Below are 18,834 nucleotides of genomic sequence, written 5' to 3' on the forward strand. Positions count from 1 at the left end.
TTCACAACTTAGGCGAGTGCTTGGACTGCAGCTAAGCCCCCGAGTGAGAGGGTTGCTCTTCACTCGGTAGGATTTTTATAACTTAGGCGAGCACGAGGCTGCAACTAAGCCTCCGAGTGGAAGGCTGGCTTACCACTCGGTAGGATTTTGATAACTTAGGCGAGCACATGGCTGCAGCTAAGCCCCCGAGTGAGAGGATTGCTCTTCACTTGGCAGGATTTTGATAACTTAGGCGAAACGGATTCGCAGCTAAGCCTCTGAGTGGGAGTCTGGCTCACCACTCGGTAGGATTTCGATAACTTAGGCGAAACGGATTCGCAGCTAAGCCTCCGAGTGGGAGTCTGGCTCACCACTCGGTATGATTTTTACAAACTTAGGCGAAACGGATTCGCAGCTAAGTCACCCACTGAGGGGAATTTCATTGGACAAAAATAAAAAGTGACAGATATTATGGAGGAACTATGACACTTATTATTTTGAGGTCCATGAACTACAGAAGTACTTTATTGCAACTCATCCGAGTGATAAAACTTAGGTGTAAAACGGGCGGAGTAGCTCCGCGTTCCAAGCTCGGGGCTCGTCGATATTATGCTCGACGTTGTAAAGACGGTACGCCCCGTTGTGGAGAACCTTGGTGACGATGAAGGGGCCTTCCCAAGAAGGAGCAAGCTTGTGTGGTTTGTGCTGATCCACTCGGAGAACCAAATCCCCTTCCTGGAAGGCTCGACTTCTCACATTTCGGGCGTGGAAACGGCGCAGATCTTGTTGGTAGATGGTCGACCGGATCAGAGCCATCTCCCTTTCTTCCTCTAAAAGGTCGACTGCGTCCTGCCGCGCTTGTTCAGCTTCTGCTTCGTTGTAGATTTCAACTCGAGGAGCATTGTGGAGAAGATCACTCGGCAAGACTGCTTCAGCTCCATAGACCAAGAAGAATGGAGTTCTTCCGGTCGACCGATTAGGCGTGGTCCGCAGTCCCCAGAGTACAGATGGAAGTTCGTCGACCCAAGCTCCAGCCGCGTGTTTGAGATCACGCATCAGTCGAGGCTTCAGTCCCTTGAGAATCAGTCCATTAGCTCGCTCTGCTTGTCCATTCGACTGCGGATGGGCGACTGATGCGTAGTCGACCCGTGTGCCCTGGGAGTTGCAGAAGGTTCTGAATTCCTCTGAGTCAAAGTTTGACCCATTATCCGTAATGATGCTGTGCGGGACTCCATATCTGAATATTAGTTCCCTGATGAAGCTAACAGCAGTACCGGTGTCAAGGCTCTTGATTGGTTTAGCCTCGATCCACTTGGTGAACTTGTCGACTGCCACCAGTACATGCGTGAAGCCACTTCGTCCTGTTCTCAAAGGGCCGACCATGTCCAACCCCCAAACTGCAAAAGGCCAGACGAGTGGGATGGTCTTCAAAGCTGACGCAGGCTTGTGCGACATATTCGAGTAGAACTGACATCCCTCGCACTTATCCACTATCTCTTTTGCCATCTCATTCGCCTTGGGCCAGTAAAATCCGGCTCGGTATGCTTTGGCCACGATGGTCCGAGAGGACGCATGATGACCACAGGTCCCCGAGTGAATATCATTGAGGATGAGTCGACCTTCTTCTGGTGTTATGCACTTCTGACCGACTCCAGTCGCGCTTTCTCTGTATAATTGTCCTTTGATTACGGTAAAGGCCTTAGATCGACGGACGATCTGTCGAGCCTCTTCCTCATCCTCCGGAAGCTCTTTCCTCAAGATATATGCGACATACGGAATCGTCCAGTCGGGAATGACCACCAAAACCTCCATGATCAAGTCGACCACCGCTGGGACTTCAACTTCAATCGGATCTGTGGCGCTCTTGGGCTGCGGAGTTTCTTCGGTGAAAGGATCTTCTTTGACTGACGGAGTGTGTATATGCTCCAAGAACACACCACTCGGAATGGCTTCTCTCTTGGAACCTATCTTTGCTAGATCATCAGCTGCTTGATTTTTCAGTCGGGGTATATGATGGAGCTCCAACCCCTCGAACTTCTTCTCCAGCTTCCTCACTGCACTGCAGTATCCAGTCATGGCTGGGCTTCTCACGTCCCACTCTTTCATCACCTGATTGACCACTAAATCCGAGTCGCCATAGACCATTAGGCGACGGACGCCGAGTGAAATGGCCATGCGCAACCCATATAGGAGGGCCTCATATTCTGCCTCGTTGTTGGAGGAATCAAAGTGAATCTGGAGCACATATCTGAGCTTATCTCCTCTGGGGGAAACCAGGACAACCCCAGCACCGGAACCATTCAACATCTTAGAGCCATCGAAAAACATGGTCCAGTGCTCCGAGTGAACTTCAGTCGGCTGCTGTTGTTCAATCCACTCGGCGAGGAAATCTGCTATCGCCTGGGACTTAATGGCTTTCTTTGCCTCAAACTTGATATCAAGGGGAAGAAGTTCAATCGCCCATTTGGCCACTCGACCAGTTGCATCTCTGTTGTGCAAAATCTCTGATAGTGGAGCGTCGCTGACGACTGTGATGGAATGGTCAGAGAAATAATGAGCAACCTTCTTTGTGGTCATGTATATTCCATACACAAGCTTCTGATAATGAGGATATCTCTGCTTGGATGGAGTCAAGACTTCAGACAAATAATACACTGGGCGCTGAACTTTGAGAGCTTTTCCTTCTTCTTCCCGCTCGACCGTTAGCACAGTACTGACGACTTGTCCTGTGGCTGCGATGTAGAGCAACAGAGGCTCTTTGCTGATTGGAGCAGCAAGCACCGGCTGGGTGGAGAGCAGAGCTTTTAGCTCGGCAAACGCTGCATCAGCTTCTGGAGTCCACTCGAACTTGTCAGCCTTCTTCATCAGTCGGTAAAGAGGCAGTGCCTTTTCACCGAGTCGTGAGATGAATCGACTTAATGCGGCCAAGCATCCAGTAAGCTTCTGGACATCATGCACTCGCACAGGGCGTTTCATTCGGAAATAGTGCCAATCTTCTCTGGGTTAGCGTCGATTCCCCGTTCGGAAACGAGAAAACCGAGTAACTTGCCACCAGGAACTCCAAATGTGCACTTTGATGGATTGAGCTTGATATCATACCTTCTGAGGTTGGCAAATGTTTCGGCGAGGTCAGCGAGCAGGTCGGAACCTTTTCGTGACTTGACAACAATATCATCCATATAAGCTTCCACATTCCGACTGATTTGGGTGAGTAGACACTTCTGAATCATTCGCATAAATGTGGCTCCGGCATTCTTGAGGCCGAATGGCATGGTGATATAGCAGAAGCACCCGAATGGAGTGATGAAAGCTGTTTTTACCTCATCGGGCCCGTACAGACGGATCTGGTGGTACCCGGAGTAAGCATCTAAAAAAGACAACCTCTCGCATCCCACGGTCGAGTCAACAATTTGATCTATGCGACGGAGAGGAAAGTGATCTTTCGGGCAGGCCCGGTTGATGTGCTTGAAATCAATGCACATTCGGAGCGACTTGTCCTTCTTAGGAACCATGACGACATTAGCGAGCCACTCGGAGTGGTATATCTCTCGGATAAATCCTGCCGCCAACAGTCGAGCCACTTCTTCACCGATGGCCTTTCTCTTCTGGACGGCAGACCGCCGAAGATGCTCTTTGACTGGTTTTGCAGACGAGTCGACTCTTAGGCGATGCTCAGCCAGTCCCCTGGGAACACCTGGCATGTCAGCGGGCTTCCATGCGAAAATGTCCCAGTTCTCACGGAGGAACTGGATGAGCGCTTCTTCCTATTTTGGGTCGAGTGTTGTGGAGATGCGGGTCGGAGCTGCTTCGGGGTCGGTCGGGTGAATGTGAACAGGCTTCGTCTCACCGGACGACTGGAATGCAGACTCTGTGGCGGGCTTCTTGGATCGCAGCAAGTCACTCGGATCTGCGTTTTGCTTGTATTCTTCGAACTCGACCGCTGTCACTTGGGAATCGGCAATCTTGGAACCCTTCTGAAAGCACTCCTCTGCCTTTTTCCTATCACCGGTGACAGTGATCACACCTTTGGGACCGGGCATCTTCAATTTGAGGTACACGTAACATGGTCGAGCCATGAACCGTGCATAGGCTGGTCTCCCCAAAATGGCATGATATGCACTTTGAAAATCCACGACCTCAAACGTCAACTTTTCTTTGCGAAAATGCTTCGAATCACCAAACACTACGTCCAAAGCTATCTGGCCGAGTGACTCGGCCTTCTTCCCTGGTATAACTCCATGGAAGCTCATGTTACTAGTGCTCAGTCGGGACATCGGAATGCCCATACCTTTCAATGTGTCTGCATACAATAAGTTCAGCCCACTTCCACCATCCATCAGCACCTTTGTCAGTCGAGTGCCTTCGACAACTGGATCGACCACCAAAGCTTGCCTCCCGGGGGTGGCAATATGAGTCGGGTGATTAGATTGGTCGAATGTGATGGGTGTTTGAGACCACTTCAGATAATTTGCCTTTGCTGGGGCAACCATGTTCACCTCTCGGTTAATCACTTTCAGTCGACTTCTGCTTTCCACATCTGCAAAGATCATCAGAGTGGAGTTGATATGCGGATATCCTCCCTCACTGTCCTCTTTGTCTTCGGCCTTGTCCGACTCCTTCTCCTTGTCCTTAGACTGTTTTCCCTGAAACTGCTGGATCAGGAGTCGACATTGGCGAGTGGTGTGCTTTGGGTAAATGATATTCCCCTCTTCATCTTTCTTCGTGTGAATGTGACACGGCATATCCATCACGTCGTTCCCTTCTTTATCCTTTACCTTCTTGGGGTTCCAGGATCCTTTTGGTTTCCCCTTAAACTTTCCTTGAGTCACGGCCAGAGCCTCTCCAGGAGCTGCCGGTTCAGCCTTCCGCTTCTGTTTCCGACTGGTGTTTCCTTTTTCCGACTGACTCGGCTTGTGCTTGCCGCTTCGGAGTCGGTCTTCTTCTTTGCCGTTGGCGTACTTGTTAGCAATCTCCATCATCCGACTCAAGGTCATGTCACCGGTTCGACCAAATTTCAAACTCAGTTCTCTGTTCTTGACGCCGTCTTTGAAGGCGCATACTGCCTGATGATCAGAGACATTTTCCACAGTGTGGTGCAAAGTGATCCACCTCTGAATATACTCTCTGAGAGTCTCATTAGTTTTCTGCACGCAGACTTGCAACTCTGTCAATCCCGCTGGTCGCTTGCAAGTCCCTTCAAACGTTCTGACGAACACTCGGGACAGATCTTCCCAAGTGTAAATGCTGCTAGGAGGTAATTGAGTCAACCATGCCCTGGCAGAACCTTCCAACATGAGGGGCAAATGCTTCATGGCCACCTCGTCGTTCCCACCACCGATCTGAACTGCCACTCGGTAGTCTTCAAGCCAAGTTTCAGGCTTAGACTCACCAGTGAACTTGCTGACTCCTATTGCCAACCTGAAATTGGGGGGGATAACTGCGGCTCTGATAGCTCTGCTGAAACATTCAGGACCAGAAACATGTACTCGACTGCTCGTGGGTACATCTCTGTCGAGTGCGCCTCGATGGGCTCTGTTCCGGTCGACCAACCCTTGCACGATAATGGATCGCGCGTCGAAGTCTGGCTCTCTGGGGTCAACTGGAACCCTACGCCCTGTACTGTACTGACGCCTATCATCTGGCTGCCGAGGAGCGTAAGACCCACCCCTCGGAGGGGAATAGGGCACTCGACGCCTATCATCTCGGTCGAGTCTGTCGCCATATTGATCTCGCCGATTCTCACGCCCTTCGCGCCGCGGAGGCGATCTGGGGCTGTGAGCCGACTGAACCGTATTCGCAGTGACAGATCGACTGTGAATTCTGTTGCGCGACTGAGACACGACTGAATTCTGATCTCCTGCTGCCCGGAGCAGATCCCTGATCTGCAGCAAACCTCTGCCAGCTTCCGACTGCGAAGGCTGAATGGACTCTGCTATACGGGTCGCAGCTGCTAAATTCTGAATTGGGGTTCGATATACCTGAGTCGGCGGGAAGAGTTGACGTCGACTGGTGTCGGGAACTCGTTGCCGCGCGCGCTCGTCGAGTGCTCGCTGAAGGTTCTCCAGTCGAGTGCGCTCGGCCAAATTGGCCAGACGCGCCTCCTCCAAGGCACGAGCCTCGGGGGTTTCTCCTGCGATGGGAATACGCAGGGGATCCTCGTTCCTGCGGCGAAGCTCTTCTCTTTGCAGAGAGTCGAGTGGCTCGGGCTGGTACTCTTCGTAGTCTCGTGCAGGGTCGCCGCCGTCACCTGCTCCACCACCACGGGCGAAGCCAGGAGGGCTGCGGGGCCCGTCGACCATCAAGATTTCCGCCTCTGGATCACTGCTTCCGCACTCGGATGCAGTCTCTCCGGAGCCAGTCGACTGATCGAACAAGCCGTAGAGAGATTCGTTGGGCTCGATTGCCGCAACTTGTGTAGTGGCCGACTGGCGAGCCACCGCGTGACTCACCCATCGCTGAAGCCTCGACCGGCCTGAGCGCTTGCGTTGGCGGGAGACCGGGAGGGTGGACGATGGAGGAGCCGACCGATACTGGGTCGACGGTTGCCGCAGCAGAACGCCGCGGACATATGCGCGAAAATGCGTCGCACCGCGGACGGGGAGCGCATCTACGTCGAGTGGAGCCTCCTGGAGCCATGCGGAGTCGTCGGCGATGAAGGTGAGAGTGCCGAGACGGATCTCTTGACCCTCGACCAAAACTCCAGCAGACACCATGATGAAAGTACTCGGAAGAATCGCAACTTCTCCACAAAATCGCTAAAACACCCGCCCCACGGTGGGCGCCAACTGTCGTGGTTCTAAGCCTGACAGTAGAGTGGGGGGTAGGTATGGAGAGGCAAGGTCCTAGCTATGGAGAGGTTGTAAGCACAAAGGATGTACGAGTTCAGGCCCTTCTCGGAAGAAGTAACAGCCCTACGTCTCAGAGCCCGGAGGCGGTCGAGTGGATTATGAATGTATGAATTACAAGGTGCCGACCCCTTCTGCCTGTGGAGGGGGGTGGCTTATATAGAGTGCGCCAGGACCCCAGCCAGCCCACGTAGGAGAGGGTTTAAGGTGAGTTAGTCTGGGGCGTTACTGGTAACGCCCCACATAAAGTGCCTTTACTATCATAAAGTCTACTTGATTACAGGCCGTTGCAGTGCAGAGTGCCTCTTGACCTCCTGGTGGTCGAGTGAGTCTTCGTGGTCGAGTCCTTCAGGTCAGTCGAGTGAATCCTCGTTGGTCGACTGGAAGGCGACCTCTTCTAAAGATGTCCTGGGGTGAGTTACTTGGATCAGGTCCATGACCCTACCCTAGGTACATAGCCCCATCAACACCCTCACCTGAATTTCTGAGGCGAAATTGTTGATGCTGTCTGTGATCCACTGCAATCTATTTAGCCTTGTGACCGAGGACAGCAATTGATTTCCCGGCTCTTCATCTGGAACCATCTTCAGAAGTTCTAGTACCAGGTCGCCGATCTGGTCGCACAAGAAGGATACCTGAACAGTCATGCGTAATTCCTCGTCGTCTTCCTCCTCCTCCAATTCCTCTTCATCCTCCTCCTCTTCTTCTTTTTCTTCTACCTCCTCATCTTCCTCCTCCTCCTCCTCCTCCTCCAGCTCCAGCTCCTCTTCCTCTTCCTCTTCTTCTTCCTCTTCCATCGGCGATTGGTGTAACATATGAAAAAATTCTTGGAAGATGTTGCGCGCCGAATCGGCGATCATCTCCTCCATCGACCTCATCTTGTCTTGGGAGAGTAGAGTGGCAAGGAACCTCTCCTTGCCATCCGGCCCAAGCTCCTTCTCGGCCAACTCGTCCATCTTCCTCTGTATCTCCTGCCTCGCAATCAGATAGGCCGTTAAGCCGCTGCTTGCTCTTTTCCGCATCACTGCGAAAGCCGGCGAACTTGGTAGTCGGGGCCCCATCTCCGTATCAACTTCCCCGGCCTCTTCTCTCAGTCTAACTCGCCGCCGCCGCCGCCGCTCTGTTCTTTAGGGGAAGGAAGGGGAAAATAAAGCAGGTAGGGTTTCTAAGATCGGGGCGGACGGTGCGGTTGCACACGACACGCGCTCACGGGGAATAACCTCGATTTCCACTGAAAATGAAACGCCTGTCTAAAGAAACCTAGAAGTAAAAGGGAATCGCCGCGATTGATCGCCAAAGCCATAGGAGGTATCGATCTGTCTTATATATTGGGGTGCTGTACCAGAGCAACTCAGACTACAAATCGGTGTGCTACTACTCAATCCAGCTAGAACTCGGACGTAATTAAAAAGAGCTCTTTTACGGTGATTGGCGAGTTACGACTCGTAATTTCGTGTAACTCCGCCTCTGTTTTTTTCTAACTGTCGGATCTAAGAAATGATTTAAAGAGTTTTTTTGTGTGAAAAGGATAGAGTTGTAAATTAGCAGGTCAATCTAGTCGCTAGTCAATCCCTGGTACAGCCTTCGTCGTTGTTAGGCTCCTCAATCCCCTCGCACAGGCGCCGCCGCCAACCCTGCCCTCGATCGTGGCGCCGCCGGCGTCCCTCCTGTCGCTCGTGCCGCCGCCGTCGCCGACCCTCGCACAGCCGCAGCCGCCTGCTCTCCTCTGCTGCCCCAGCGCCCCGAGCATCGCCCCGTCGAATAGGCGCTCCCCACGGTAGCGCCTCCTCCCTAGATCAGCCACTGACGGCCATCAACGCCCGCGACCCAATCCATAGGAAGGTAACCCCGGGGCTTAATCTTCCGCCGCCGCCGCCGCCGCCGAGGACGGCCCTGTTTTTTCACGTACATCCTCTGACCCCGTTATCTATAACCGTCGATTCTCGCCCAGGACGAGTATCCCTCCCAGCCCCCTGCGCCGCCGTCTGCCTCTGACGATTCCACACACGTGTAGGCGACAATGGAACAAATTCAGACATTCAAAGATATTCATCGGTCAGAATATTCAGGTTTTGTACTTATGTATTTCATGCCATTCTTTGTTTGTTCTCTCTTTTGCATTGCATGTGCACAGTAAACCACATAGTCATCCATCACTGAATGTCTGAATTTGTTCCATTCAGACATTCAAAGTCACATTCCACACGCGTGTAGGTGTAGGTGATAGTGGAACCGGCCTGATCGCTTTGCAGTTTCTGAATTTGTTTGCTATGTTCTGAAATCACTTATATAAAAATCAACAAGTTTCTGAATTAATGATCTAAAAATCATCTAGTTTCTGAAAATCAACAAGTCAATAATGCTGATCGATGGTCCAAACACCTCCAAGTGTCCAAGTAGATATCACACCCATTGCGGTTTTGATAAGATTAGATTCAGTTTACGGTAGTTATAAAGCAGATGTCACACCCATTGCAGATGTATTTGTCACGTCTAGTAGATTGAGTGGTTTTGTTATTTGTGATAAGATTTCTTCTGTGATTTACTATTACCGTGAACCGATGTATTCGTAGTCAGTGAGTTGTAATTGCAGATGTCATGCCTAGGTGCTGTGTTCTCACATTTCTGGAGGTTGCATTGCATATATTTGGAGTATTAATTTCAGCAGTTAAAATATGCACATATTTGGAGTGAGATTGCCATATGTAGTTCAGAACTGACCTAGCATGCTTAATTTACACAGGATCTAAATCATGAGCTTAAGAAGCTGCTGTTTTGGAGTTGTGTGCCGCAATATGAGTAGTACATTTGTGAACCTGCTATGTAATGTTAAGATTTCAGCAAGGAAATTTGTGTGCCGCTATCCTGAACCTCCTCCGCTTTCTCTGAAACAGGTTTGCCATGTGAAGAAAAAGGATATGTGGGAGCTTTTGGATGGACAAAGGCTCCAGCAATGAAGAGAAGAGAGCTGCATTCCCTACTTGCAATTCTAGTAACTATCTTTGTTATAACTTGTAGAGTGTACCCGCAAAAAAAACTTGTAGAGTGTGATGGATTAATTGGGATGCTATGTAATCAGAGTACGTACCCTATCATATGTATCATGACTGATTGCGACCAAGGTCTGCATTCTGTGAAGAAGACTCCCATTTATATGTTTATTAGTGATACTTTGTTGCGCTTGCTCTACTACTTCTGTACATTATTTGTGGAATTGGTCTTATGTAGCACTATTTCAACTGGAGTTGGTCGAGTCCTGCTCATTTTTCAAATGTTGTGTCTTATCCTAAGCTTGTTGATAGGTGATCATTTCAGTACTGGCTTGTCATGTACTGACCCTGAACTCTGAAACTGATTCAACCAATGTGCTATCTTGATTGGTTATACCCAGGTACATGTACAGATATATGATGGAAAATATGCATTTTGACAAATTGCACCAAATTTTTAAGCAAATACTCTTTGCCTGTCTCGTGAAATGTGCCTGTGCAAATTTGCATCAATCCAAAATGTAGTGACATTCTTAGTACAACTGGTCATTTAGTTGACGTTATGAACATAAAACTGGTTTGGACTAGTGCAGCATATGCAATAAAAAAATAGTAAAAGCCATAATTAAGTGCGCGGGCATTAAAGGAACCTTTCATCTAAAAAATGAGCAACAACTCAAAGTTGAAAGCCTATTATTGTAAACATAGTCTCACAATTGTCTCTTCAATGAAGTGATTGTTGGTTCGAAAATAATGTAAACACTACTTGGGACAATAATTCAGCTCTAAAGCTTGAAATTGTAGAAAAACCAAAAGCCTACTGAAGAGGCTCGTCACTGCTGCCGAATTGTTATCTGCAAATTTCTTCCTTTTGGGCGATGACCCATATTCTCCCAAGTCCCTCTCACCGATATCCATGTACCCACATGCATATATGTCTTCTTTGGACATGCATATATGTCTTCTTCGGACATGTCCTGCCCAGAAGCATATGAAAGGTATTTAGATCATCATGCAAATGATGTGTCGCATGGTAATGCACTTGTAGCAACATGTGCAAAGAGGGTAACAAATTCAGATAAAGCAGCCATTCTTCCAAATTGAGCCAATTCTGGTTTTCGAAGAAATACTATACATAATTACTGTCCATTCTATACGGCTCCATACACTGCCTAAATAGACAGATTCCTAGCTAATTTGAAGGGAAAATGGCCATAGTCCAGTGGCATAATCAGAAGAATGTAACTCTTTTTCACAGCACAAAGGTTCTGAACCCATCAACTTGCAAGTTATATTCCAATGAAATTTACCATGTCCTGTATTACCTACTGACTCTAATCACTACCTACTGACTCCAATCACTGTAATCAAAAGCAGGGGGAAATAACTATTGCTCCCAGATATGCAATCCAAGATTTTCCTTTCATCATCAGTCCTGCGGATGATTTCTGCCTCCTCCACATATCCTGCTGTTTCCTGGATGTCAAGAACTTGCCGCTCCTTGCAGTGAATTTCTGGCTGAACACCATAACTATCACAGTCCATCTTTTGTAGGCGCTTTTGCATCGATCTCATCTTACGTGGCATCTTAATCTTCTTCATCGTGGCTGCCCACTGCAAGAGGTACAATGCGGTGTATCAGTACCATGGAAGGCTTGAAAGGGGCGGAGATGGCATTACAAACTAGTTTCAATCAGGTGGTTGAGAAAAACAATGCAGAAACTGATATTACACTTGGGATACCAGACTAGTTCTACTTCACTTTCCCCTCAATAAAATCATGGTATTTGTGGACATAGCTTACTATTGGTCAAACAAAAGAAGGCAGGGACATTTTCGAATCTAAAGGTGGTCTTGCATCAACAAGCAGAAGTAGCTTTTACTTAACATCGACTCAAAGATCAACTCCAACAGTGAGGTTCAGATCTACTTCACTACATAAAAAAGTTTTAGATGTAGTTCATTATCTAAAAATATTCATCTATTATTAAACAACATCATTCAGATCAAGATTGATAGTGACCAAATTGACAGAATCTTGCATAGCAGGTTGAAGTCGGTTTCATCTTCAAAATCTTCAAGCATGTCGGAGATGTCGTTCGCAGCATCCTTAAGCCGATTCAGCCACAGAAGCATGGACTTATGCTTGATAGACTCCCTCTCAACGTTGCCGAGCACAACCTCCACCGACTCTGGCATCATCTTCATGTTCTCCAGATCGTTCCTCAGTTTCCTGTGCAGCTTGATCTTGCCTGAAATGGTAGAATTGATCTCGCCACCTTGATGACTGCCGAGGCGAGCATGCCCCCGAGTGCCACCTCGACTGTCGACATGGCTCGTGCCTGTCGAGTTGGGCTGTCTGCGAATAGTGGATTCGTCATTGAAGCTCCGGCCCTTATCAATGTAACAAAGCATTGGAAGCAAAAAAACGAATCAGCAACTGCAGAATCAATCATGACCTATTTTACAGAATACAGATATCACACACTTGCAAATAATCAAGTCAATTAATAATATTTATAAAAGCTTAGACAAAAGGGAGTTGCCCACCTGCTCCATCAAGCATAATACTTCCATGAATATATTTGAAAGGTGTTCTCTTCTCTATTACAATATGTCATTTGATGCACTGTTAAGTGTTCGAAAGCAACTTGAAGAATTTGAATTTCCTTGCAAAGCTATAAATGATGGTCTTTGGCTTCAGGTTAGTCTATCCCTGTAAAATGGGCTTTTTCCCCTATAAATGCTTTTTTCCCTGTAAGACCATCTCAGAAACTTTGCCGATTTGTTAATGCAGATGCTCCTGTGCCACAGAGTGCAAGCAATAGTTCCTGATACTTGCAGAAACTGTTACCTTACAAGTAATTCTTGTGACTACAGGCAGGAGCATGATAGGACAAGTGCTTCAGGAACTGAAGGTAGTATCTGCCTTGCAGATGCCCAAGGCGATGGGAATGGTATGTTTAGTCCTGTGCGTGTTAACGTAAGAGGAGCAGATGATGGACTTGCTGGCATTGGGAGAGGAAACTCAAATGTGCCTGGTGCTGCTTGGGCTCCTACGCGTCATAACGAAGCAACATTCAGAATTTAGTTACATGGCCACTGTGGAAAGCTGATGTGCTTCGTCAGATATTTTTACAGTTTCCAACTAGTAACCAGAACTGAAGAGCAATGGAAGCCTTGCCTTTGCAAGGAAGAAGGTAGAGTAAGAGATATGGACCTGTAGACAGTGCTGCGCCGGGCTCTCCACAAATCCGGACTGGATTATACAGACGTTGGGGACGACCTCCACCGGGCGCGGCTGCTCCCTCTCCTCGGCGGCTTGGGCGGACTACATGCCGACGTCAGCGAGGGGACGTGGTTGCGCGGGCCCGTGGAGATATCTCCCCCGCGCCTGGAGCTCGTCCGGCGACGCCGCTGAATATGCCACCACCACGACCATCCAGATCCTCCTGCGCTGGACGCCGATCTGGTCGAGGACTCATCTATGAGGAGAGGAGCGAGGAGGAGAAGGCGCAGGAGAAGCGGCTGAGCCGGCGGCGCAGCGACCCGGGAGAGGAGGAGGCGAGCGGAGAGGGGATCGACAGATTGGGGACGAAGCGTGCAGGGCTAGATTTTCTTTTCCTTTTCTCCCAGCGCTGCACACTAAATTGGATGGATTTACCCTTTTAGAAAATGATTAGCCCCACCATAATCTTGTAATGGTCCCACAATTATTTATAATTTCATGTAATTTTAGTCTAGTAACTCCCGGTAACTCCTATTTCTCCACCGTTTGATCATAGTGAACAGACGGTCCCTAAAATCGCCAATCACTATAACAGTTGTAAATTAAAAAAGGCCCTCCATATCGGCCATGGAGCTGTACGTCATCCCGAACTGCAACTGCTCACGCTTGATCCGAACTCGCCACTCCTTTCCTTCACCGATCGCCTCCCCTTCCGACTTCCGTCCCCGTCCTCGCTTCTTTTCTACCGCAGCCACGGTTTGAACAGTACGTATCAGAGTCTAGCATCCTAGTTTATACTTCCTACGTCCCATAATATATATAAACATTTTACCCTGCAAAAAAATATAAAAACATTTTTCAAGCTTGAAAAAGTCAACTTCAAAGACCCTAATTAAAAGGTTTTTAGGACGTTCCAAAAAATTGTTCATCCAACGCTCCAACCCCATCTTTTTTAGGATTACTAGCATGTATGATGTTTTCTGCAAATGTTTCTATTAGTCAGGAATCAAATCCTTCCTTTTCTAATCTAGCAGCCCCAACACACGGAAATCTACAAATCCTTCTTTTTAATTATCCTATCTTTTTATCTCAAGTTCTTCCTTTAATTAGACTCATCTATTTGAATATTCTATTTATTAAGACCACAATCGTTCTTTTAACTATTTCACCGGTTTACACATAATCCTTTCTTTAATTAGTCACATCCGTTTAAATATTTTATTTAAGCCCACAATCCTTACTTTAATTAGCTCATTCGCTTAATTAGCTCACACTAAACACGAGGACTGCCACTCGTATATTTAGAGCGAGTTGGGATTAGTAAATGTGGATGGCGCATAGGTTGTATGTTGTTATATCGAAGATACAAAAAGGAGCTCTTGTGTTCAATTCCCACAATGTTGATTTATTTTGACCCAATTATTTTTTGCGGTCTCATGAACGCCCATAAAATGTCCATCAACATACAAGTACCTGACCCAGGTCGCTTAGTATGAAATTTAGCGTGCACTCAAACCAAACGAAAGGACTAAACCAAACGAAGAATACATATTCCTTTTAATAGTAGGTATAGATATAGATAGATATAGATACATAGCAACCCCAAAAATCCCTAAAAAAAAGTAGCCACCCCAAAAATATCCATCCCACCACTCCTGAGTGTGGGAATTATTTGATGGAACTTGTGAGTGTGTGTTTTTTTGTGTGTGAAAATATCAGATCTATAATAAAGATTCACTGAAAGTACAAAAACACCTTGTGAGTGAGTTTTTTTTGTGTGTGTGAAAAGATCAGATCTATAATAAAGATTCACTGGAAGTACAAAAACACCTCATGAGTGAGGTTGGCAGTGAAAAGTTTTTTTTAGCTGGAAATCATTTCTTCCATTAACCAAATAACTCAGCGATATCGCTAGCTACAAAAAAACCTGTAATAAATTATATTAGTAATTGATCCGACTGTTGATCTTCAGAATTGAGTAAGTGCTACTTGTAATGAATTTTATTAGTAATTTGGAAGGCTGAAGATAAACCGGTCTCCTGTAAGTTTTAATATATGTGGCTAGGATTCCTGGTACATGGCCTGTGGAATTATAGTGTGATAATAATTAGCAATGGATTGTCAGATGTAAATCCCGTAGTCTAAACTGGTATAGATGCATCGTTTAATTTTTGAGAGAGAAGTTAACCATAATCATGGACACGTGTAATGAATAGTGCATTTTATTTTGTATATGTTGAACCGGAAGAATATCATACGGAAACCAATATTCAATGAAAACTTCATGGAAACCATATTGTAAAGTTTTAAGAAAATCTGAAAAAAATATTGGATGTTAAGAGGGTAATGTTGTATTGCCACGCAAAGTTTCAAGTTGAAACACATTACGAGATGTGAGCTATGAAAAAGATAAATTCAGCCCTGAATACTGAATAGTGACATTACGGTTTGGCACTATCCAATGCTGATTTTTTTTTTCTTTTTCATATCTCACACCTCGTAATGTATTGCAACTTCAACTTTTGCGTGCCAATAATACATCATCCTCTTAACATCCCTTACTTTTTTCAAAAAAATTCGAAACTTCAATACATCTTTGTCTCATGGTTTTCACCGGTTTCCACTGAATGTTGGTTTCCATATGATATTCTCTCATGTTGAACCTGATGCAGTTTTCGGTTAATACTTCAGAATTGAGGAAATGCTACCAGTAATGAAATTTTATAGTAATTTGATGGCTGAAGATAAATGGTATCCTGTAATCTCTACTCCTAATGAAGGAGTTGGTAGCCTGGTACGGTTTATTTTCGTCCGGTTTTTCTTCGTCTCACCTCCCACCAACTCATATTTCTCCTTCCCATTGAAAAACCAAATCCTATTAAAGAGGAGATCTTGTTTTGTGCTTACCTCAGCAGGTTCTGATTCATTCTAATCACGTAAATAATACCCCCTCTATTTTTTATATAAGATGTATTTGTTTTTTTTTGATAAAATTCCATAATGTAAGCTGCATTTGTTCTAATTACTCATAATTCTAATCTTGACCCTCTATAAAAAGGAAAGTACCTCTTTATGATTGCATGCATCTCTCCTTGTAGAGAAAAAGGGAAACTATCTCTCTCCCGATTGCGTGTATCTTTTCTTTTCCTAGCCTAAATTATTTACTTCCCACTAATCCATGAATTAGACAAGGGTAATTTTGGCCTAAATCGTCTATAATTGTGCGTCTTGGTCACCATGCTGAAAATAATACACCTTAAATAATGGAATGGATGGAGTTGATAATTGAGAATTCATAACTCACACCACATATGTGAGATCACCTTTCTAAAATATAGACGTACTACTCCTAATGGAGGAGCTGGTAGCCTGTTATGGTTTGTTTTTCGTCAGGATTTTCTTCTTCTCACCTCCCACCACCCCCACCAACTAGTTTTTCTTCTTCTCACTAGTCAATGTGCATGTGCAATGCACGTTAATTTGGAAGTATATTAAGTGCGTGTGGATATCAAGTAGGATATTATTATTATTATTATTGATGTAATAAGTAGGATATTCACTACTAGGGAAAACCTTATACACAGAATCTTAGCAGCAGCGCGGTATAAAAATAGACGCTACTGCTAATTAGCAGCAACGAGCTTTAGAAAAGAGCGCTGCTAATGAATGAGTAGCAGTAGCGCTCTAGGTGAAAAGAGCGCTACTACTATAATTGCCACGGTGTTGCCTCCAGGCTAGATATAGTAGTAGCGCCCTTCCCGTGGACGCACTACTGCTAAAGAACTTAGTAGCAGCGGTTTTGCTCAAAACTCACTGCTGGTAAGTATGACTGCAACTAATTAAGTTTAGTCCCATACTGCTAAGCGAACAAGGTGTTTACCACCTTAAATATGTTGCTTCTCAACCTATCTCGAGCACTTGGTCTTCATTGAACTATATGTGTATGATTTGTGGTTGCAATATGAATCCTCGCCTGTACCTATACATGTACAGTGAGGATTCATGTTGACTATTTAGATTATACACAGAAAGATCAATGATGACCAATGTATATTTTTGATATTTTTACTAAACAAAAGAAATAACTGCTTCCATTAGTAGTAGTAGTTTTTCCCAAAACGTGATGTAGATAAGTTAGCTATAGCGCGTTTTCTGTACGTGCGCTACTGCTAGTTCGACTTAATCACTCCCCGCATCAAAATTTCGCTAAGTCCTCCTTTTCCCCCACCGGCTTGTTCCTATACTCCCTGTCGCCGCCGCCCGAGCCCGAGCGCGCCTGTGCCCTCACCGCCGCCGCCGCCACCCGCCCTCAACCTCATTGCCGCCGCTCTCGACCACACTGTCGCCGCCCTCGACCTCACCGCCGCCGCCCTCGACCGAGCCCGCCGAGCCCGCCGCCCAGGACCGCCGCCCTCCCGATCCCGAGCCCGCCCTCGCCGCCCCTCCGTCGCCGAGCACCTCCCCGCCACCGTCTCTCCCTCTGTAAGCCCCCCACCCCTCCCCAACCCCCTCTCTCTTTGCTTAGTTAGTAGATGATTTTAGTAGCAGTAGATGTTAATTTAGGGTTCATAGATAATGATTTTTAGAAGTAGTGGATAGATGTTAATTAGTAGTAGATGTATAATTAGCAGCAGTACATGTTAATTAGTAGTAGATGTAGTAGTTAGATGTTAATTAGTAGTAGTAGATGTGCTAGTTTCTTTCTATTTATAGTAAGCTTATATTTAGTAAGAACTAGTTGAATTAATAGAACTAGTTTAGTTTTAGTTGAACTAGTATAGTAAGTAAATTAATAACTAGTTGAACTACTTCATTTTTAGAAAGAACTAGTTTTTTTATTTTTATACTAAGTTTATATTTAGTAAGAACTAGTTGAATTAATAGAACTAGTTGAACATGCCATATTTGGTGTTATTTTTTAGTTTAAGCAATTATTTCATGTTTTGGTTACACCTCCGAGTGGCCTATGTTTATCCGGAGTGTTGATTAATTTCCGTTCCGGCAAATTTCAGGCGCTCGATATGTCCTTTTTTAGCAAAGGTCATGCCGGATTTTTCCGTGAATTCTGGCATGACTTGTGCTAGAATATGTGGGAAATATCGAGTGGCCTGGATTTTCTTTGAAAAATAATGATCTAATTTAGGTTTTTTAGTACATATGTTTAATTGTACAAGTTTAATCTTTAAATTATGAACGTAGGAAATGTTGTACTCGGACGACGACAGTCTCCCGGGGGAGTGCAGCTGGTGCCACGACGATCGAGGTATGTGCGACAGGTTCGTTGAGCTGGACAAAGATCGGCGCTTCAGCATTAAGCTCGAGAAGACCTTCGATGTTGAAACGGTACGCAACAATGACAAGTGTTTTTTTCGTAATTAAGCATGACTTCAACTATTTCAGCGTCTAATTTTCATCTTTTACAATTCAACTAGCTTATCCCATGCCATGCAAGACGCTATGTCTTGAAGAGTATGTGTTTTGAAGACCATGAAAATTTTCAAACAAAGAAAATACACCTAAGGACCCATCATGATATCGATTTTGAAGTAAATCTGTATAATTCTCAGAGCGTAACCCATTTTGGTTGTCAAAATTGGGAAGCACTTTGCAAAATGTATGGTTTTTATGAGGGTATGATTGTCACCATGGATCTTGATCATCCTGACATCAAGCAAGACAATATGGACATTTGGGTCCTGTTGATACGCTTCCGATTCTACCGCAATGTGAGTTTCTCAAACATAGTTATTAACTAATTTATATTGTTTATTTCAAAATAGTTGACAGCTTA

At 45.9% G+C, this 18,834-nt stretch overlaps 2 protein-coding genes and 1 long non-coding RNA gene across 7 annotated transcripts in view; 1 reads left to right on the top strand and 2 right to left on the bottom strand.

Moving 5' to 3' along the window:
• Positions 1–8,101, bottom strand: part of LOC123038234 (golgin subfamily A member 6-like protein 22) — a 14,797-nt gene extending 6,696 nt beyond the window's left edge. The window contains exon 1 of the mRNA XM_044462114.1: positions 7,295–8,101. Within this exon, the coding sequence (XP_044318049.1) occupies positions 7,295–7,885 (591 nt within the window). The 5' untranslated portion in view covers positions 7,886–8,101. The remainder of the gene's footprint in view (positions 1–7,294) is intronic.
• A 272-nt stretch (positions 8,102–8,373) lies between these two features.
• LOC123186533 (uncharacterized) lies at positions 8,374–10,038 on the top strand. Its single transcript, XR_006493657.1, has 3 exons — positions 8,374–8,666; positions 8,776–8,893; positions 9,719–10,038. It is a non-coding gene; the product is annotated as an uncharacterized lncRNA (long non-coding RNA).
• A 452-nt stretch (positions 10,039–10,490) lies between these two features.
• LOC123190986 (uncharacterized) lies at positions 10,491–13,532 on the bottom strand. 5 transcript variants are annotated; one of them, XR_006496652.1, is made up of 3 exons: positions 13,035–13,453; positions 11,160–12,208; positions 10,491–10,791 (listed from the first exon to the last, which is right to left on the bottom strand). XR_006496652.1 is itself a non-coding variant. In XM_044603721.1 (3 exons), exons 1-3 carry the CDS (start codon positions 12,389–12,391, stop codon positions 11,413–11,415), a joined length of 414 nt encoding a protein of 137 aa, XP_044459656.1. In that variant the 5' UTR covers positions 12,392–13,028; the 3' UTR covers positions 10,894–11,412. The 5 variants fall into 5 exon arrangements, 2 of the variants coding, with proteins under 2 accessions (XP_044459656.1, XP_044459655.1); XR_006496653.1 differs by lacking the exon at positions 10,491–10,791 and adding an exon at positions 12,365–12,870 and having other exon boundaries at positions 10,894–12,208; positions 13,035–13,467; XM_044603721.1 differs by lacking the exons at positions 10,491–10,791; positions 13,035–13,453 and adding an exon at positions 12,365–13,028 and having other exon boundaries at positions 10,894–11,428; positions 11,838–12,208.
• Between the last annotated feature and the right edge of the window lie 5,302 nt (positions 13,533–18,834).

Source organism: Triticum aestivum, chromosome 2A (assembly GCF_018294505.1).
Source record: "Triticum aestivum cultivar Chinese Spring chromosome 2A, IWGSC CS RefSeq v2.1, whole genome shotgun sequence".
In the NCBI taxonomy this organism is placed as follows: Eukaryota; Viridiplantae; Streptophyta; class Magnoliopsida; order Poales; family Poaceae; genus Triticum; species Triticum aestivum.